The sequence below is a fragment of the Vespula pensylvanica genome, chromosome 24, assembly GCF_014466175.1.
Source record: "Vespula pensylvanica isolate Volc-1 chromosome 24, ASM1446617v1, whole genome shotgun sequence".
In the NCBI taxonomy this organism is placed as follows: domain Eukaryota; kingdom Metazoa; phylum Arthropoda; class Insecta; order Hymenoptera; family Vespidae; genus Vespula; species Vespula pensylvanica.
Genome location: NC_057708.1, coordinates 3214517 through 3236039, shown reverse-complemented (window position 1 = coordinate 3236039; position 21523 = coordinate 3214517). Strand labels below are relative to the sequence as shown.

The window sequence follows — 21523 nt, the reverse complement described above, 5'->3', positions numbered from 1 at the left end:
GTAGTAGTAGTAGTAGTAGTAGTAGTAGTAGTGGTAGTAATAGTAGTAGTAGTAATAGTAGTAGTAGTAGTGGTAGTAGTAATAGTGTAGTATTCATAAAAGGCCATTCCATATTTCATTGTTAGGTTGCTTCTGATAAAAATAAAAAATATCTTCTTTCGGACGGACCTAAGATAAAATGTCCAATCGTTGACATTCTCAAAACTAAATGCGTTTTACAGTTTAATATATTTTTATTATCGAACATATATTTATCAAAAGCCTCTCAGACGTGATATCCTTTCTTTTTATCGAAGAAGCACGTAAAACAAAACGCGCTGCTGGTCGATCAGGTTATATCGCACTTATTACATATCGATGAGTTTTCATTTATTATTATATTTCCTTTCGATGAAGAATTTTCTCGTATTCGTTCGTTCGGTAAGCGTTGCGATTATTAGAACGATAAAAAAGCTTCGCTCGATTTCTCGTCTCGTCTTCTTATCTCGGAGAGGATTAACAAAAATAATTCGCTCTTTTCTCGAAAAAGCATATCACAGGGTGTCGTTTAAACGTCGTTTCAAATGTATGCAAATAAAACATCTCTTTTGTTTTGTTTCTTTGTTACTTTCTTTTTCTGTAATTTTTTTTTTTTTGTATTTTTTTTTTCCTGTAAACTGTGCAAAGATATACGACGATAAACTCAACACTGATACTATTCTATTTACAAAAATTTACGATTACGTAATAAATTATTCGTTCTCCTTTTTCTTTTTCTTCTTCCTTCTTTTTTTTTTTTGTTTTTTTCTTCATCTCAAATATATCCCTTCTATTATTTTCATCTAGAGTCAAAAGTATGAAAACTCTCATCCTCGTGTACATTTATGTAAAGATATATTTTGTTTCTTTTAAATTCAATCATATTTATCTGTTATATATATATATATTTCTTTTTACTTTAGATATATTAATATATTCATATACAATATACCTCGACTACCCAAAAACATTCTTTGTACTAATCTTCGATCCAATGAATACATATATATATTTTCGCGAAATATTTTTTTAAAGTCTGCAACTACATATACATAATTGCCGTTTGTTTGATACGTCCATAAGCACGTAAGTATAAAGAACGATTTTACACGTTGCATGACTTTAAACGACAAAGATTAGTCATGAGAAATTTAAAAGTAAACGAGATTGGTACACCATCCCCGGTCCACCATTGCATTTAGCAATACGTTACTCGAATAATATTCGCTACTTTGCGTCTCATTTATTCGTTTAGTTAGGTATTCATTATTACGTACAATTAAATATGGCGAGAAAGAAAAATATGTCTGACACTAATAACAAAAACCGCTACCGAGACAAATTTGCATTATCAGTGCCATTTCTACGATGTATGTTTCCTAGATAATATATTCGTATGTAATCTCGATTTTATGGAACATTCACCGACAATTCTGGAAGTGCTTGAGGTAACGAATGATCATTTTCATTACATCTTTTTATCAATGTTAATAATATTTTCGCCTCATGCTTTTAACTTTCAGATTGGTCATCGGCTAAAAAATCTCTTCGTTCGAATCGTAGAAGCACGTGCGTACGTACATATATAGGCACCCATCATAGCGGGAGATGTTACGAACGATATTGAAAGGATTTATTTAAATACGACTTGGTCGCACGATAATTTTCTTGTTGGCAAAACAAGATAGATTCCTTGTGTTTCATAGATAAGCGTAAGAAAATGCAGATGACGATAGAGAAAAAGTTGAGAGCGTAAAGGTGGATGCAACGACACCGACATCTCGACATAACCGCCAACGCTCGACAAGGTATTCGTGCTTTTTCCTTTTTTCTTGTATTATCGTATATCGCTCTAGTCATCAAAATACTTGATGGATATACTTGACTATGTTCATTGAAATCAATGTTCTTTCATTGTCAGTTTCTCAGTCTTCCTTCGTGTACATATAATCGAATTTGTAAATGATACGGTACTCGATCGAACTCGATCGGACGATTAATTGAGTATTTTGAATTCTTCAGAAATTGGCAGGAAATAATAATTGACGATCGTTAGTAGAGAGTGATGCCGCCGGTATCATTTCCAAATGAGTTTAAAGATAAGAATCTTTAATCGTCGAGTATGTAGGAATCAGTAGAACACAGGTGACCAGTCTCTTTGATTTTCTTTCGCCGTTACTGAGACGTATTCGAGGCTGGAAGAGACAGGTAAGCATTGAAAACAGTAATTGGTGCCGGCATTGTTGTCCCAAAATTGTGTGCCCTTGCATTGAAATCTGACAGCAAATTCCAGTCTCTGTCCGACCGTCAGAGTGTGACAATAGAGAACGAAAGAAAATTTGTCACTGAAGCCGTCGCACGAGTTCGATATGTAGCTCGCTTGAAGATCGCTGAAATTCTTCCAAGAGTTTAGGGTGTATCTTATGTGAACTGATTTGTGAAAGTCGAGATTGAGAACTCTCACCGTACCTTGTATGCAGAGAGTTAGCGGATCCTGGACGAGAACATTTTCTAAGCACACTTTGCGTTCTCGAACGAAATCGAGAAAATTTGGAAGTCCACCGGGTTGTTGAAAGAGCGGTACTAATGTCCTGTCAACGACTCTTGACGCGGACGAGCCAGGTCTCTCCGAATATCGGTTGTTCCAGCTCGTAGAAAGGCCGAGGCTCGCCGGACTGCTCTCTTTTTGGAAGCTGTCGTCGTAGATCAAATCGCTATATGCCGAATTTGGTATCTTTGGTATTTCGTCGAGGAAGGTTCTTACGTCCGCAAGATCCAACCCCAGAACATCGGCAAATCTAACGATCTTTTTTCTTCCGGGTGTTCCTGGTGGCGTCTTACCAGTCTTCAACGAGGAACATCGTCTAAGCCTCCGCGGTCTCCCTTCTTCCATCGATTGCTCACCCTCCCCTTCCTCGTCATCCTCCACCTCCTCGTCTTCTTCTTTAGTTTCTTGTGAGGCAATTAGCTCGTCCCCCCTCTTGTTCCTATTTATTGAACTACTCTGATCTCTGTTACACTTCTCTCTGTCCAAATCCAACAAGAAAAGAGACATTTTCTCGTCGCTCTTCGCGGTTAATACTGTTTCATTCTCGATTCGCAAAGTCATTTCGTCCATTACAGATTTATCCAATTTCTCCGTCAGTCTTCGTCCCGTGGGACACTCTACTACGAGTTCATCGGCTATGTTCAATGTACCAATATAGACGGAGTGGTCCCCATCGTTGGTAGCTGACTCTTTCAGGTCTGTTTCTATTTGGCCGTTCGCATCTGTGGGACTATCGTCGCCAGTTATTTCCACTTCCTCCGTAGTAACATTTTCAATTTCATTGTCGTCGATAAAATCGCAAGGGTAGGAGTCTCGTTCTTGGATCGGATCTTGAGTAAATTCTTTGTGGACACTGAGAAAATCAGTAACGTCACATCCTTCCTCCTCATCTCTCTCGATCGTTCTCGGTAAGGTACTCGGGGCCAAAGTTATTGTATCTATGTTGTCCGGTATCTCCGAGTCCGAATGCGACTTTGGAAGATGCTTGTGCGTTGGTAGATGGTTATAGCCAGGCCTGGCAGTCTCGTCGCGAAGGGAAACGGTGCTATCGTCGTCGAAGGTGCTCCAAAGAGATTCGTGACTCGGTGAAGTGGTCTCGCGAGAACTCCTATCGTTCAACGAATCTTCCGAACTGCATTCCTCTTTAACGGCTCTGTTCTGACGAGTATCAAGGCGAAACCTTTCCAAGGGCAACGGTTTGTACTTACTGGAAGATAGACTCGAGTCTGAGGAATCCTCTCGATATATAGACGATCTATCCATCGACAACGAAGCCGAGGGCTTTTCTTTCACCGAGACGTCGTCCAAATTGTTACAAACGTTCGAAGTTGATTCGCTCTCGGAACTTGTAACGGGATCAAAGTAAATCTCGTTCTTAGCCTTTTCCGCGTCGGACGATTCTGGATCGAAATAAATCTCAGAAACTTCGCTCGCCGGCGAGGTTCCGCTAGCCGGCGAGGCGAAAACGCATTCCGACTCGGACTCCTGATCGATTCCTAGCCTCGGGCCATTCGACGAGCAATGACAAGTTTCGTGGTGATTCGTTTTAAGAATTTCCGTATTTACCAACAAGTCGGCTAATTCCGCCGGTGTGACTTCTTCGGCGGGTGAGCCAGGCTCTTGTTCGAAATCTAGATCGTCTTCGAAGTCGCAATAAAGTTCCGTTTCCGGACTGTTTCGCGGTTGATGCCGAAAAATACGATCTATGGGATTACCAGCGGCAGTTTCGGAGGGTGCGTGCAACCACGAGGCAACCTCGCGCGTTATCGGTTTGGTAATCACTGCCGCCGCCGCCGCAGCCGCCACCGCCGCCCCTGTTGACGAGGACGTCGACGTCGTAGTCGTCGAGATACCGTGCGAAGATTCATCTGCGTTACCCAATGACGTAAGCCGTCGGTGAAGACGTCGAGCAAAGGCTTCCGCTCGTCCGCGACAACCACTGGAGAAGAGAGAACCCACCAAGCCGCAAGAAGTGTCGGTGTGACCGTGCCCTCGTCCTCCTCCATATTCGGTACCGGCTGAGTTCGTGCTACTCATCTTCGATACCGTCTTCTCCGTCTTACCGTCCAACGATAATCTCCTATCGAGATTCGAAGATGAGCCCGCGACCGAGCTCGCGTCCGAGTCCAGCCGAAAACCCGAACTCGAACTCGAACTCGAACTCGGACTGTCCAATTCCTTTGGTTCACGATTCCCCGTATTGATCTGAAATTTCAAATTCTCCCGTCAAAAGCAGCCTAAAACGTAAGTAAGCTCTAAAAATAACAACTTCGACTCTTCTATGCAATTCGTGCTACGTAAGCCTCATCAAGTGTCGGATCTCGATCACGCTCGCACGCATGATTTTCTTTCTTTCGTTCTTTCGAGCTTCTTTTCGAGAAAGCGAAGCGAAGCAAAGCTTTAACGATAGAGAGAGAGAGAGAGAGAGAGAGAGAGAGAGAGAGGCGGACTCTTTTTAATACATATATATACATCGACCGCGAGAAAAGTGGAGCGGTATAAATACGACTGGCTCGTAGTCAAGTACGCCTACATATTGGACACGTGATTCGTACTTTCAACAAGTACGTCGTCTGGCCTGGCTTAAATACCAACGATTTGTTTTCGAGTAAACGGAATTTTACTCTAACAAAATATTTGCAATTTTTCATCACTATAAAAATCTCATTACATCGATTTGCGATCAGCATGTCTATTTTTTCTGATTGAACAGGACTTTAACCGACATCTAATGCGAATAGAAAATTTAATCTTTCCCTCTCTCGTATTTCGTACTGCGACTTATCGGTAAACCATCGTGCAATGTTGTAAACAAAGTATTACGTAAAATACACATAATATAATATACGACATCTATACGAGACGATCTCGACTCTGGACGATGATTCCATCGTGATCGATTCGTTAGAATTAAACTAGGCAGACGTCACTGTTACTATTATCCTCAGGACCGACCATTCATATCTCTTTCTCCTTTCGTTCCTCTTATAGGAAAGAATAAAACATTTACATCTATGTATTAGAAAATCCCGAGCCGACTTAGTTGGAGAGCGATCGTTAATCGTCTCGAGGTGCATAGGCTATTACTGATAGACACGGTGTGTGCGAGCGCTGTCGTATTATCTTAGCAGCGGTCACCGACAAGGTAAAGGTTATTTCTGAACTCGCTATAATGTCTACGTGTGTACGTAAGATCGAGAATATCGTTGGGATCGTAATCAAAGTTCCTGCTAAATTCTTCGCCTTGGCCTTTCGTCCTAAACTTCATTTCTGATTATTGTTGTTATTATTTTTCATCGCTAAAAGATTAAATATATTTATACGAGTCCGATAGTTCTCCTTTGACACTTCTCTTATTTCTTATTATTGTCTTACTTAATATACCTATTTATTTTATCGGACAATGGAACCATGATTATCGGGCATCCTTCGAGATACTATAATTAGTTGTTTTATTATCGTCATAGCGCGCGCGCACAGACTTATCATCGTCAGTTACTATCAACCGTTCGAGGAGCAGCTTTATGATTAAGCGTCGATCGATTTCTCTATATATCTCTATCATTCTTTATGATTTTCTTTTTCTTTCATTAACATCATCGATTTGAAATTCTCGAATGAACCTTGAACTTGCTTATTTATCTTCGATAATATGGTAAGATCGTCGTCTCATTGTGATTATCGACTCTTCTTCGTCAACCAGGGAAGGCATTACGATCTCTCTAGACATTTTTCGGGTGTCGAAGTGACTTTCTCGATATTTCTCCGGCCTTGATTCATTAAGTAAACATAGCTACCTATACGCACACATACACACACAACATAGGGATGCGAAGCTTTGCTGGTCCAGCGAGTACACGAAAAACTCGACAAGTATTGGCTTAGTCAACGTGTACGTGCCAACCTGTACGTGCATTTCGTTCGACGCATGAGGACTTGATGAAGATTCAAGGCGAGTAAAAATTCGCATGAGAAAAACTCCGCGTATATGCCGAGACTGAGTACAAACGCACGCACGATCGTCAATTTGACGAAATTAATATTATGCAGAAAGACAGGAGCATGCGGGCTATCTATCTTCGAACGAAACGATAGATTTGTCAAACATCGAAAACGAAAAGCAAGGCGGTCTCGCGATTCGAACGGGAACGAATCACGAGACGTTACTAATAATGCGCACGATTGTTAGCCCAAGCAATCGGACAATACGTAAGGTTATCGGGGCTATTAACGCTTCACCGAGAAACACTAGTGCAAGGCAAAATAAAAAAAAAAGAGAAAGAAAACATCGCAAAGTATTTGAGAGGAGTCGAGCTCGGAGAGGAGGCTGGATAAGATAAAATCACGCACCAGAGGAACGCGAAGGGTGAATGCTGTGTTTGAACCTTATCGACGAATTGTTCTTCGCCGTTGGAAATAGTAATGTCGACGAAGAACGATCTCCTGCGCAAATTTACAAACGTCAACGGTTTAAAACATTTTCTATTTCGCTTTTCTAAATGAAGTTATCATGGCACGAATGGATTCGATATAAAACCAAAGTAAACACAGACACGTAATAATCTTGTTTGGAAAGAAACTTTTGTCATTGTTCATAATTACTTTTAAAATGTATTAAAGTCAGCGAAAAGAATTTAATATCGTGCCTGATGATTGCCGATGCCGAGTATCCTTAAATGAAATTCAATCGCATAGTAATTTTAATTATGATATAACAAATCTTTAATTAACTCGCATTCGATGCAACGTTGAGAAACTAATAGCAATAAAAGCAAGATTGTGTCGCACAAGACAGACTCCTCCATCCGCGTGTCGCAGTAAAAACAATGTCGTTACGCAAAAAGGAAAAAAACCGAAAGGAGAGTCGCGAGTATTTAAGCAACGCATTTGTATGCATCTAGATATAGTTATTTTCTATAAATGATTTGCCCTTTCGATTGATAGAGGAAAAGGAGCACCTGTCGAATGCAATGGCACCGTGCCGTGTATAGTCTGAAAAAGAGAAAGAAGAGAGAAGAGCGAAGGGTAGGAGAGGGTCTCGAGATCTTTCCTACTCCTCGTTCGCTGAGACGTAAATAGACTCGCTCTTCGGCTCGGAGTGCGAGAAGTCGTCGGGAGGAAAATGAAAAGAGCAACGAGATTTACAACTCTTCGTTACGACTAGTAAGATACAGGAATATAAATAAAATTACAAATACGTGACGGAAAAGCGGAAAATATAGTGTAAACAAAATCCCGACGACGCCTTGGCGAGTAACAGAGAGAGAGAGAGAGAGAGAGAGAGAGAGAGAGAGAGAGAGAGAGATACGGAGCGAGGGTAAAGAGCAAAAGAGACAGAGATCGTTTTCGGTGTCAAGGCATCCCGCAAAAACGCACTATCGTCGACGGAACGAGTGCATCGTCATCGACATGACCTTCGGTTCACGGTGAAACGTTATATTCATTCATAGGGCACGTCGGAAAGCGAAAAGCGAATAACCTATCGTAAAGACGCCCACGCCAGGAAAGAGAGAAAGGAGAATCCGAATAAGATGTATTTGCGCAAACCTAAACGCGAAAAGTACATTTTCCTATTTCGAAAAAATTTGTCAACCAGAAAAAAAAATGTCACGACGCATTTTTACTCCTTCCCCCCTCCCCCTCCACCTTTCTATTTCTCGCAACCGAGACTTCGAACTTTCATCGGTGTATATTTAGAAACACGATCGCATACAGTGCTGCCTTGAGAAACAGAAAGAAGAAGAAAAAAAAGATGTATGTAGGTTTTGTATTGCTGAATTACCGTGATACTATGTCCGTTCAATCGACCGGTGCTCAATTTTCCCGACTCGAAGATCCCCGAATTTTCTTCCATCGTTGGCGCGACGATCATTTTCCTTTTTTTTTCTTCTTCTCTTTCTTTTTGATTTTTCTTCCTGGATAATATCGATCGGATCCAAAGTTAAGGATCTACTTTGCTACTTTCCCTCGCATCGAATTGTTTTCAAGCCTCCTATAATGTGACGATCCTATTTCATAGCCCAGAAACGTTCTTCGACAAAAATAAGCTCGACTAGTTTTTCTTTAATTCGTTAATGATCGACGATAGAGAGGAAGCAATCTGAATATGTGTGAATCTACGACGATCTCAAGCGACGATAAACTTCGTGAACAAAATATACTAACTGGATTGGAATTACCAAAATGAATTACAAAAAAAAAGAAAGAAAAAAAGGAAAAGCAAAGATTTAGGAAAAGTGGAATTGGCGATAGATCATCTCGTACTTGTCATCCGATCCGGACCGCGCCACGCTTCGTTCTCGATCGTTAAGTTTTCGCACCGGTATGGCCGTAAACCGTTCGTTGGTATGCAATGTTCCGATCAGTCCTTTGAAATCGACAACAGTTCTATCGCATTCTTATCCGATCGTAATCGATTCATTTTCAATTTCGTGCTTTTCTTCCTTTTTTTTTCAACCGATCGGACGGACAACCCTGACGTAATCCTGATACAACCCTGACGCAACCGTGAAGGCCTTTAAAGATTTCAAGTTCCTCGGAAGAAAATGATGATAGGATGCTGCGTCCGAACCACTATTGGAAATATGCGAAAAGCTAAGACTTTGGTTTCCAAAGATCGGATCGATGCGAGGAGGGTAGTCGATCGGTCAAATCTCGAAAGATCGGCTAAATAAAAAAAATATATATATATATAAACGAGTACTACAGTTTTCGGGGCACGTAACGTCCGCGAACGAAAGCAGAAGGGGCCAGCACGACCGGCCGGTTCACACACACTGACTTCTGACTGGTCGAACTAGTAGGTGACTCGAGAGCCCCTTCCATATCGCATAGCAACCGCACGTAAGCCTCGCGACTGATAACCGCTTGCACTCACTCGGCCGGAGTCGGCAAATCTGCGGAGACGTCTATCTCTCGAGATGCGCGGTTCTTCTTAAAGACGCTGGAACGGAAAAGAGTGGGAGAAAATGGATCGGACATTCGGATTCTTGACGTCGAACGTTGAAATGTCACGTCGTATGGATATTTACTTCCATTTCGGCTCTACTTTCTTCTTCTCTATTCTTAACGATAACGAAAACATGAAGTTTGCAAAGAGCACTGACACACGACTCTACTCGAGTACGGATGTGCTCGTGGCGATTGGCCATAATTCACAATTAACGTTAACGAGTCATTGTTCTGCTCGAATATCTCGTATATGCTTCACTGTCACGAGCCGACATGTTTTTTTTCTTTACGATCGTCCGCACATCCTTTCCGATGGATATCAGCTGTCGAGTTAACGCGCAGAATTGGATACATCGATGGGAGAAGCGATTTAAATTAAATTCTAAGAGCCTTCTAAGAGACTTTGATTGATAAAAAAAAAATGAATGAAATATTAATACACAAAAAATATCAAGTCGCAATTAAGTTAAGTAACAATTGTATAACCTATGTATGGCATCACTAATCCATACGCTTCAAACTCGACAATCTCTACTATATTAACAATTGTTATATTTTTAGCGAAGAAACGTATTTTAGAGTCCGAATGTCCATCGGAGAGAACAAGAGGGACACGATATTTCTAATATATTTTTATTAGATCGCATTCTTCTTTGCGCAGGGTATCTGCGATCATGATTGGAATAGCTCAGAAATAGCTTATACTAGATGACGCAAAGTCAAGAATTCGCGATGAGTTTGAAGTGCGCGCGCGATTTCAAATAAGATCTTTTTTATTTCACTCCATTCGACGTGAACCCTACAATGACGAATTCTACCTAAACAAATTACTTGAACATCGAATATTGTCGAAGTAACAATAAAGAAAAAAAAGAACAAAATCGGGTAAGATCGATCTTTCATTATTCGCAATGACTTTTTTCTATTCACGATGAACGCAAGCAACATGTATTGAAATGTGTAAAATGGAAAAAAGAAAAAGAAAAATATTAATTCCTTTAGACACCCCGATACATAGCACGTAGTACGCGAAATCCATTGGAGAAGGTCACGCGAGAAGGTCAAAGGTAAAAACAACGAAGAGATACGATACTGTATAACTCACCGATTATTAGACCACAAAGCCCGTAAATATCTATCCCCCTTCTCTCGACGACTCGAATCGCAAAGACGTTTAGTATAATTCGAATGATTGCACCGCACTGAGTTGTCTATCTACGCACAGCGCCGCACGCACGGCGCCGTTTATGCCGCGCGCCACTGTACCGCACTGAACGCACCGCACCGCACCACACCGTAACTCACTCTTCTCCTTTTTCTTTTTCTCTTTCTCTTCTGATTCTACTCTGACGAGAATGATTATCCTTTTCTTGTCGAATTTTCTTTTATTTCTTCGAGGATCGATTTAGGAAAAATATTTCTTTTCTATCAATTAAGTGTGCATTCGTGTATGTTTGTATCAGAGAAAGAGAGAGAGAGAGAGAGAGAGAGAGAGAGAGAGAGAGAATGAGAATGAGAGAATGAAAATGAGAGAAAAGCATAAAGCTAAACAGAGAGAGAAAAAGAAAGAAAGAGAGAGAGGAAAAGAGAAAAAGACAGAGAGAGAAACAGGAAAAACGTCGCAGCAGCACCGCGTTAAAATGCGTCGGTTGTGAAAATGATGAAGATGAATCTCTCGTGGCACAACCGGTGGGACAAGGGCGACGAAGGTCGCAGCTGCGCGTGACGTCGCGTCGCAAGTGCGTCCTCTCTTGAGAAAGAGAGAGAGAGAGAGAAAGAGCTTCCCGGCGCGAGATTTCAAATCCGACGCATTTTCCCGCGCTACATACTTTATCGATCCAATACGATTACATACGATTCACAACGATTACAAACGAAGAACGGCCGAGTTGGTAAACTTCGAGAATTTTAAAGAGTCCCACGTTTACGTTCGCAGTTATCGACTGATATCGAGCGAGGGGAGCGACTAGTCGATCGGTCGCATGACCGATACGGAGGAATCGCTTTTATTTTCGGTATAATACGATTAAGCATTATCGACGATAACTTTCAATCGGGTATAATTATTTCGACAGAGAGACTTCGAGTCGTTGAAAATTAAACACAAATTATAAGGGAGTTATGATTAAACAACGAGTAAGAGGGGTAACGTGGAAGGGGATGTACGAGCCTGAAATGAACGAGCCAATCGGTAGGAGACATCGGTACCCTCAGTATGCCACGAGAGGCGCTTCAGACAATACGTAGTGGCGCGCCGTATTGCGCGGTACGAGGCGGAGGGATTCATGTCGCAGAATATGCCGCATTGCCACGAGTAGCGTTCGCTCGCTCTCTATCTCTCCCCCCTCTCTCTCTCGCTCTCGCTCTCGCTCTCGCTCTCGCTCTCGCTCTCCTCGCTCACTCTTTCTCTATCTTTCTTTTTCTAATTCTCCCACGCTCTATTATACGGAAAGGGGTAAATTCGTGCGTGCAAGAAGAAAACACGCGCGCGCTACCACTGCCAGTTAGGAAAGGGGATCATTGACGTCGCGAATTCGACATGAGAAATGCCGACAGAGACGACGACGAGGACGGCGATAGCGCTTGAAATTCTTCGTGTACAGCGAAAAACTAGGTGTCTTCCTCGCGAACGTCTCGCCGAGCCAAATACCACCACCGCCGTTCATTCGTTCTTGTTAATAATAAATAATAAGGAAAGAGAAAACGGATCGGTTCACAATGAACATCCGGCGATTGCCCGGTTTCTTTTATCACTACAAGATGCTCGGTGGTCTCCTCGTATCGGCTTTCCTGTTTGTCATCTATCTTCTTTTTCACTGGGGTATTATGTGCACGAACCTGGAAGCTTGGCGACACGTTATCAGCGCGGTAAGTTGTTCCCTCTCTCCGTGAAAAAATATATCTTTTGGAAACGAGAACGAGAGGATGAGAAACGCGTTTGATCTTAACTGTCATCTAACAATGAGTTGATGTGTGTGTCTCTTTCGTCTTATGTGTGTACGTGTATACCTGTTCGCTGTGTTTTTGCGCACGTAGATGAAGGAGAATCTAGATTAGCGCGAATTTCGAGAACGGATGTAAAAGCACAGGTACGGATCGAAAGGATAGACTATGCGCGAAAGATGAAGAAGGGCAGACCGATACGCACGCGCTCTTTCCAAATTTTCTCTTTCGCAGAAGCGAAGCTTATATGAGGGATGAAGGGAGGGTGACCTTCAACTGTATCGCGCATTCTATCGAGTGACAAATCATTCGTCGTCGAATCGTTTTACGATTCCATTTCACGTTCATTGAAAAACGTCATTCATTACTCTGACGTATTCCTTTCGTAAAATACGAATTATAGTTTATAGGTAGGTTTCGATCATAACAATCAATTCAATGTATAAGAAATCATTGCATATTGTATAATAAATCGATAGCAGACGCATATTCGACAAAAAATGTAGAAAAAAGAAAAAAAAACATTTGAACTTTGTCGATGTTGACAAAATGGAACGCGACTCGAGGCCTTCGGGTAACAACATGGAACATTGAAACCATACGCCAAAGACGTTGTCTGGTAGACAGGGAAATGATTAGAAAAATTCGTTGTTCATAGATCGTTTGTTAATTTAACAAAGTCGTCGATAGATTACATGGTGTATTTTCCACGCGTCAACGATGAAACGTTGAAGTCAAATTAGAAACGACTCGGGTGATCGCTCGTGGAATATCTACGTTCATTTATATGCTTTCAAATGTATTCCGACAACGTTCTTTTCTTTTGTCATTTTGTCGCGATAACATCATAATTCGGATGCATTGTCATCGTGTTAGTTACGATTTAAAAATGCCACGATACGATATTAAAGAGGAAGGGTCTTACGTAATGAGGTTTACGTGATGCACGGAAGAATTATAAAATAATGTACCGGGTGAAAAAAAAAAGAAAAGAGAAAATGTCAGTATGATTTACAGTGCAGAACTCACAACGATGGCACGGCGATGGGAATTTTGTGTGAACCACTTTGCTCGGAGAAGGGTATACATTCTTTGGCCTGTGAAACTTTGCATACCGGCAAGGAAGCAGTATTTTCTGCTCACTGGGAAGCGACTAGACTTGTATTTAAAGCTTACAGGTTGATCGCAACGGTCGATACGTATAACGCTCGATGTGTATGAGTTGAGCGAGAAGTAATATGGTACGCGCGGAGAATTTGATTTCTACTTTTTTTTTTTTTTTTTTTTTCTTTTTTCTTTTATTTCATTTTCTTTTTTGTTTCATGTTAAACGTTCGTACATGTTATATAGAAATATCATGGATCGCACAATACAATAACATAATGATTAAATTAGTAATAGCCTTCCCGTTGCCATATCCATTATACTTTATTTATTGCTTCTCATTGACACGTACATAATATATAAAGACGTTTTTCTAAAAGATATTCTTTTATATTTTTCTACATAGTAATCTGATTTACAGAACGAAATCTTCCTCGGAAGAGTATGAATCTCTTTTTTGGGTCGACACGTTCGATGAGAAACATTTCCCCACGGAAGAAGATTTCGGAACGATGATCAAAGATCTTGTAGTGAATAAGTTAAATTACACGGTATCGACGCAACAGATGCAAAGGCTCGCGCGTTTGCGTACCCACAAGATCGAGGTTGACACCAAGAGGCGTCAACTCGAGATGGAAAACGTTTGGCCACTTTTACAGGAAAACGAATATCTCATAACTATTTTATTCGAAGATCGTGACGTTTTCCCACAACTGATCGGCACGTGCGGGACTTTCTATGCCGTTGAATACGTCAGGTAGGATTTATTAGTGAAAATAATTTAAAGAGTTAATCTAATTAATTTTGTTTATAAAAACGAGATATTGAGCGATATATCTCATGAGTTTGAAATGATTTCCTAATACACCGTATGCATATGTATAGAGATGCTTTAGGATCGATCGCGCACCGTTAGTATCAGAACACGAGATATGACGCATGTGAAGAAAGCTTATACACTCAAACTTGACGCGTACACCGTCAGATTAATCAACGGGAAATTTCATACCGTTAACATGATAAATCATTACTTTTCTTTCTTTTTATCTCGTTCTCTACTGTAATACTCATTGACATTGCATTATAAAATGCAAATCCAAGATTTGTTATCGTAATCCAAAATAGTTTGGTATGCCTGAATGAAAGTTAAAGATGCTAGCTGCATATCCATAGTCTAGGCAACAATACGATGATTTATAGAAAAACGTCGTGTCGTTTACGATCAGACCGCGTCATTGATACCGACCAAAGTGACATGGTAATTCGGTAGAACGACTCTTGATACAACGAACACTCAGTGTCTTCTCGTATGTACACCTACCACGTACATCTATGTGTACATAATTACGAATTATCATATCAATTTCGGATGGCATTAATGACATTTTTCCGATCGTTTAGACATTAAAAGACGCGAGACTGAGGTTAAATCGCTAACACCAGACCTATAGAAACTCCAACGACGACATTGGCACTCTCCGACTCGAAGCCAGAATGGGCAAAGAGATTGAAGCTCGCCGTCATGATTATGGACCTGCTGGAGGAACTTGAGACGAATTTTCCGGAACCGTTTCATCTTTGCGACGTCAAGATAAACCACTTTGGTTTGCCTCTCGGCGGGCAGAAGCTCAAATTTCTCGACTTGGACGCGGTCTTTCCTAAGAGCATTATCGGCCGTATCACCGCGGATGGGAAGGCCTGTAAGAGACACGAGGATTGTGATTTCTTCGATTGTAGATCGTTATGTTCGAAGAACGAACGATGCGAATCGCCGGTCGTTAATAATAACCTACAGGTAATCATACCATTTTGATATTCTTCGGCGAATCTATCAAACCAGTAAATTTTTAAGTCCGTAACCATAAGATTTTGAAGTTTTATACATGTGTCACGTTTCTTCTAGATTATATGCGAAAAAATCTTTCTTGGCTGGACCCTATCAGGAACTATCATTCTACCTGGTTTACTGATGTCGGAACATACCACTAGTTCGCTCGCTGTCCTTTTGCGACAGTGCGCCAATCCAACCGGTGATATCACTCATTTGCCACGAGCATATGTACCGGATAATTTAAAAACACGACTGTACAATACGTTGAACGATATGGAACAGGAAATCTCCGCATCTTTGTGAACTCGATCGAATTGGGAAGGGTGTCTTTGAAAGAAAAGGGCACGCACATTACTTTCGCAATTTCTTTTCTAATAGAGAAATTATCGATAATATTATATTATATAATATGACAACGAGTCGTTTTAGGAAAGAACAAATATCGGTCCACGATTTGTTATTTTAAATATACCTACTGAATTATAGAATATAGATACATACGAACATTGCTTGTCGCGTAGCTAATCGCCTTTTATATTTAGCATATTGAATTGTACAATCCTTTTTCAGGATATACCTTAATAGGTATGAAGTAAATAGATTTCGACACGCAGAGAGATTAACAATATGTATTAACTTTAACGAGGGGATGTAGCTATAACATATTTGCTACGAAAGTAAACAGTCTTTCAATGAAACCTATAACACTCGAAATGGCACTAATTCAAAATGATTGTGATTGGCGATAAATAAAATCGTAAATCGCTTTTGGTGAATACTATACTGAGAATCATCAATCACGTTTTGATTAAGAACGTTTTCTTCCTATATATTTTTCTTGAAATAATTAAATACCTGTTTCTTGAAAAAAAAATCCTGCCTTTTTATTGATATCACCTCGAGTATGGATTGCATGCAAGTTTCATCAAGTTTAAAAAACACCTTAAATCGCTATTGTTCATTCTTTACAATAGTACAAAACGCAACGATCCTTTCATCTTTTCTTCCCTCTTGTAATAACGATTAATTCCTCTCGCTAGAGATGGCGTTGCAACAGATTATCGTCATTGGCGCCAAATTCTAAATCATTTAAACTGGACACCGGTAATCAATCACTATACCAATGATTCCTAATTCTTTTTTCATTTTTTATAAAAAAATAGATAAGAAATATTACGGTCTTCTACATACGATGATGATTATTCCAATCTAATATTGTTCCAATATAAATATCTCTCGTCGTAAGAAATCGTAATAATAGGTTATATCTACTTCACTTTCACAACCTATAGTATAACCTACTGTACGTCATATATTTGAAACTTCACTTTAACTATAGAATAATTATAAAATATTAAAAAAAAAAATTTTATATATATATAAAAAATTAAACAAATTATCATGGAGGAACAGCCATCGAAGTGCTGCATGTACTTTGTGAAACGCAAAAATCGATATTGTCGTATGACCGTTAAAAGAGGTAACAAATTTTGTGGAGAACATCAACAGGATTCATTGAATTCTAACGATATAGAAAGTACTGAAAAAAGTGACAAAAGGATAAGATGTCCTCTTGATCCTACTCAGTATGTTTCCGTTGTTGTAATGTTACCGGCAATAACGTGGAATAATTTATTTCTATATAAAGGTTCTCTTATATGTAAAAACTTATAATTTTAATTTTCAGTACATGTTATCAGTCAAAGTTATCTAAACATTTGGCAATATGTAATGTCAGAAAGATGTTGGATGCTCGACCAACATATATAGTCCAAAATGTTAATTTAGATGAAGAAACCGTAGAAATACCACGTCTTCTTCCTCTTTCAAGACTTGATCTTTCTGTTATAGATGCGATAATAAAAAGAATTAATGAAGCTTATGGTATATGATCCATAAATATATTGTATTTCGAACATAATATTACATTATAAAACTTAACTTCTTTGTAGAAAAGTTACCAGAAATTTCCAAAGCAATATTACATCATGATATATTGAAAGATGCATTAGCTATTTCATCTTGTGGTAAACATGCCAAAAAACATTTGACACAAAATTCATCATTACTAGCACATTTAGAAAAAGCTGAACTTGTCAAAAATAATACTTGCTACATTGAATTTGGAGCTGGAAAAGGTATAATATAAAATGTGTATTGTTTAAAATAGAGCTGAATAAATAAATATAATTCTATCTATAGGTAATCTAACTTATTGGTTGGCGCAAATGGCGAAAGAAAAACAAGATTCTTGTATATTGTTAGTGGATCGTTTGAGTCATAGGCATAAAAATGATAATAAGCTTAAAAAAGAACAACATAATATTTATGTCAGACGAATACGTGCTGATATAGCAGATTTACAACTTAGTAATATCACGGAAATAAAAAATTTTCTTAATAAAGTTGGAATTGCAAAACATCTATGTGGTACTGCAACAGGTACTGATTAATAATATATTTTACATCGTCAACATTAATGCAACTTTTAACTTTTTAGATCTTGCTATACGATGTTTGACACAAGCAATAGATAATAAATCTAGCGGCAGTAATTATGGATTAGTCATAGCTTTCTGCTGTCATCATAAATGTGAATATAAATCTTATATTGGAAAAAAATATTTAGAAGAATGTAAATTTCTTCCAAACGAATTTCCAATTTTATGTAGCATAGCTAGTTGGGCAACTTGTGGATTCAATTTAAAAACTAATACTGAATTAAAAGATGAAAATAAAAAAGCAAGGTATGCTCTCTCTCTCTCTCTCTCTCTCTCTCTCTCTCTCTCTCTCTCTCTCTCTCTCTCTCTCTCTTTCTCTCTCTCTTTCTCTCCTATAAATTTTTTTTTAACTTATTTCTCTAATTTCTTTTATTTGTTATAGATTCAGCGAACAAAATGTGTGTTCTAATGAACGAGAATTAATTGGTTATAAAGTTAAAACATTGTTGAATTGGGGACGTTTGGAATATTTAAAAAACATTGGTTTCGAAGGTTCTTTATTTCGTTATATTTCGTCGGATGTTTCGTTAGAGAACATGTGTATTGTTGCAAAATATTCTGTTACATAGATTAAGTAATTATAATTATTCAAAATAATTCTTATTCCAAGAAAGATTCTATGTATTATGCATTAATTAATAAAAATAATGAAACTTTATTTTATTATTTATTCACACAATAAATTTAAGCTCCTTTTTAAGAACGTAGTATAATGCTTTTCTCATTGGCTATCGATTATACGCTGGAACGTTAAATGTGGACAAAAGTTACGTCAATATATGTAGGTTATATTTATTTTCGATTGATTGAAAATTGAAAATGAACTGTACATTATTAACTTTCAATTTACTTAATGTTTACCGAATGATATATTCTATATAATTATTAAAGTAGATTAAAGAATTGTATCAAAGTATTGTATTTTTAATATTTCTATTAATTGATCGAATCAATATGGCTGTTCGTAGTATACACATGTAAGTTTTCTTTCGATAAAGTGTAGAACCGCCTACAATTGAACGTTTTAATAGTATTTCTTATCGAAAACAAAGCCCCTTGTATCAGATAAATATCTTTTCCCTTTAAACATGGCTGGAAATGTACAAGTGTTAGAAGGATTTATATGTCCCATATGCATGCTCGATTTTAAAGCACCAGATCAGTTACTTAAACACTTCGAAGAATGTCATAATGATGATTCAGAATTTCTTAAATGTTTTAAAGGTATAGATCAATTTTATATTTCTTTCTTTATATATAATACATGCACTATTCATTTTATTAGAAACTAATTCGACAATTTCTTTTAAATACAATCCTTTGTCTAGATTTAATTGACAGGGCTAAGAAAAAAATTTTAAAACAAGATGAAATACCAGAAGTTTTTGCCTGTGCAACAAATAATGAAGAACACAAGTTAGAAATCAGCAGGGAACAACAAGAAACAGGTACTTACATATAATATTGCAATTTATCTTGTCTACCTTAATTTTTAATTGTAATATATTCATAGGTGTAACTAAATCGCACACGAAATATTTCAAAGAAATAAGACACAAGAGATTAGAGCGTTATGCATCAGAAACAAACAAATTACTAATAAGATTGAATAAACTATTAAATAATTTGCCATCTGATCCAGTCAGTAGAAAAAGTATGCGAATAATGTTTAAGATATATTTAGTATTTTTAATATTCAATCTACTAATGGATTCATAAAATTGATTACTGTAAAACAGGACACGAACAAGATATAGTGCCATGGATAGATGAAAGAGACGTCAAGTTGTGTCCTACTTGTGCTAAAAGCTTTAATGTTGCTAGAAGAAAACATCATTGTAGACTTTGTGGAGCTATCATGTGTAATAATTGTACTCTTCATTTGTCACTATTGGATGCTCGTAGGTACCAATAGCAAAATCAAATTATGATTTTGCTGACTTGAAAGTAATTAATTGTATAGTTCTTACTACAGATGCTGGATATAAAAAAATATTTTCTAGGAAAAATGATAAGCCCTGTTTCTATACAGGATGATTCTGCTGTTTCTCCAACATCCTCTGTAAAAGATTTTTCAAAACGTGTATTAAACGCAGGTATAGGACTTACAAAATTGGCAAGATCTCCATCAAGTAGTAGCTTGAATAGCGTTTTAGCTTTAGTCAACGATTCTACTAGTACAGAACAGTACTTTAAAATCTGTACGCATTGTATGAATTTACTTGATGCTAAAGAAAAGCAGAAAGAAAAACGATTTCATAAACCAATAGTATGCCAATTTTATCAAAAAATGAAATCACACATGGAAGAAACTACACAGATACTGGCAATGTATAATAAAATGAGCGAATCTTTGAGGTATTTTATTCTATTTATCTATTAGTTACTATCTCAATATTTCTATGTTTTTAATAGTACGGTCTAAATGTATAATCTCTACTTAGAGAAGGAGAGTCTACTTATGACTTACAAGATGCTCAAACATTACGTCTTAAGATTGCAAAATTGGGCGAAAATATAGATACAATTAGTAAAACAATTTTAGTTCTTGGTACAAGAGATGTGGAAAATTCGCCTCAAGGGCAAGAACTTAGATTGCATCAAATGGTTAGGACGAGTGCAATGATATTTTTAAGAGAACAATTACTATCGATACAATCGTTGCCTTCGATAGAAGAATATGCTACATTACAAAAAGAACGTCAAGAACGAATAGAACGTAAGGCTGATTATGAACAGAGATTGCAAGAACAGAGGTGGAAATCGAAAGAACAGTATAAGAAAGACACCCGAAACTTGGAAAGTTATCTACTTGTAAAAGAAAACCAAGTAAGATTTTTATAATATTTAATAGTATAAAAGTTTGTTTAATTTTTTCCTTAATAAAATGCCTATTTTTAAAGCAAGAAAAGGTTTTGGAACAAGGTTGGAGTCCATCTAATAATACTCCTATGATGTCTTCTTCTATGAATCCGTTCATTGAACAAATGAATAATTTAAGGACATATATAAAACAAGCTAAAGCAGATGGTAAATTTGATGAAGCATCTATCCTAGAAAGTAATCTTAAAGAATTGCAAAGTTTCTATTTTGTTACAAAGGAAAGTAATAATACCGAATAATAAAGAAAACCTATAACGTTCCTAAGACAAACTTTGAAGTAATCCTCTATGTGATGTGTTTTATATATTATGAATTGTTCGTTACATTAGTAAAGTAAAATATACGTAATATGAAAGAATCGTGTTTCAAATAATTAAAATGATTGGAAACATATTAACCTGATAATTGGGGAAGTCGAATTAACTCGTCACGAAGATTTAACTCGCTTCTCGTGACTAAAGAATAAATAAATCATTTGTGTTTCTCATTTCTATTAAGAAAGCATTCTGCTTTCATCTATATTTATTTTTATTTCATCGATTGAAAACCTCTTCATTACAAGTTAATCTTCATCAAACTCGGATTTATGAAGTTCGTGATTTTGCCAATTGATAATAAATAACTGTATTGTATTTCTTACTTTTGGAATATATGGGATATGTATAATGTGTTATTATAGTAATCTATCATGATACATTTAATAATGCACATGCAAGTATATAAAATATATACGAAAATTTAATT

The 21523-nt window shown here is 37.8% G+C and overlaps 4 protein-coding genes across 8 annotated transcripts; 3 read left to right on the top strand and 1 right to left on the bottom strand.

Moving 5' to 3' along the window:
* Window positions 1-312: 312 nt before the first annotated feature.
* Window positions 313-8725, bottom strand: LOC122637000. Of its 2 annotated transcripts, none has more exons than XM_043828782.1 (2): window positions 8349-8725; window positions 313-4771 (listed from the first exon to the last, which is right to left on the bottom strand). In XM_043828782.1, exons 1-2 carry the CDS (start codon window positions 8436-8438, stop codon window positions 2150-2152), a joined length of 2712 nt encoding a protein of 903 aa, XP_043684717.1. In that variant the 5' UTR covers window positions 8439-8725; the 3' UTR covers window positions 313-2149. The 2 variants fall into 2 exon arrangements, with proteins under 2 accessions (XP_043684717.1, XP_043684718.1); XM_043828783.1 differs by lacking the exon at window positions 8349-8725 and adding an exon at window positions 6471-6827.
* Window positions 4697-16269, top strand: LOC122637016 (divergent protein kinase domain 1C). Of its 3 annotated transcripts, none has more exons than XM_043828824.1 (5): window positions 4697-4810; window positions 13478-13638; window positions 13986-14321; window positions 15008-15359; window positions 15468-16269. In XM_043828824.1, exons 2-5 carry the CDS (start codon window positions 13505-13507, stop codon window positions 15696-15698), a joined length of 1053 nt encoding a protein of 350 aa, XP_043684759.1. In that variant the 5' UTR covers window positions 4697-4810; window positions 13478-13504; the 3' UTR covers window positions 15699-16269. The 3 variants fall into 3 exon arrangements, with proteins under 3 accessions (XP_043684759.1, XP_043684758.1, XP_043684760.1); XM_043828823.1 differs by lacking the exon at window positions 4697-4810 and adding an exon at window positions 11115-12385; XM_043828825.1 differs by lacking the exon at window positions 4697-4810 and adding an exon at window positions 12255-12385 and having other exon boundaries at window positions 13483-13638.
* Window positions 16270-16384: 115 nt separating this feature from the next.
* Window positions 16385-18554, top strand: LOC122637015 (tRNA:m(4)X modification enzyme TRM13 homolog). 2 transcript variants are annotated; one of them, XM_043828822.1, is made up of 6 exons: window positions 16385-16875; window positions 17083-17279; window positions 17348-17533; window positions 17598-17837; window positions 17896-18142; window positions 18279-18554. In XM_043828822.1, the coding sequence occupies exons 2-6, from the start codon at window positions 17138-17140 to the stop codon at window positions 18463-18465; spliced, it is 1002 nt and encodes a 333-aa protein (XP_043684757.1). In that variant the 5' UTR covers window positions 16385-16875; window positions 17083-17137; the 3' UTR covers window positions 18466-18554. The 2 variants fall into 2 exon arrangements, with proteins under 2 accessions (XP_043684757.1, XP_043684756.1); XM_043828821.1 differs by having other exon boundaries at window positions 16385-16981.
* Window positions 18555-18707: 153 nt separating this feature from the next.
* LOC122637011 (rabenosyn-5) lies at window positions 18708-21137 on the top strand. Its single transcript, XM_043828804.1, has 7 exons — window positions 18708-19120; window positions 19225-19344; window positions 19410-19550; window positions 19636-19797; window positions 19900-20254; window positions 20341-20725; window positions 20800-21137. The coding sequence occupies exons 1-7, from the start codon at window positions 18985-18987 to the stop codon at window positions 21016-21018; spliced, it is 1518 nt and encodes a 505-aa protein (XP_043684739.1). The 5' UTR covers window positions 18708-18984; the 3' UTR covers window positions 21019-21137.
* The last annotated feature ends 386 nt before the right edge of the window (window positions 21138-21523 follow it).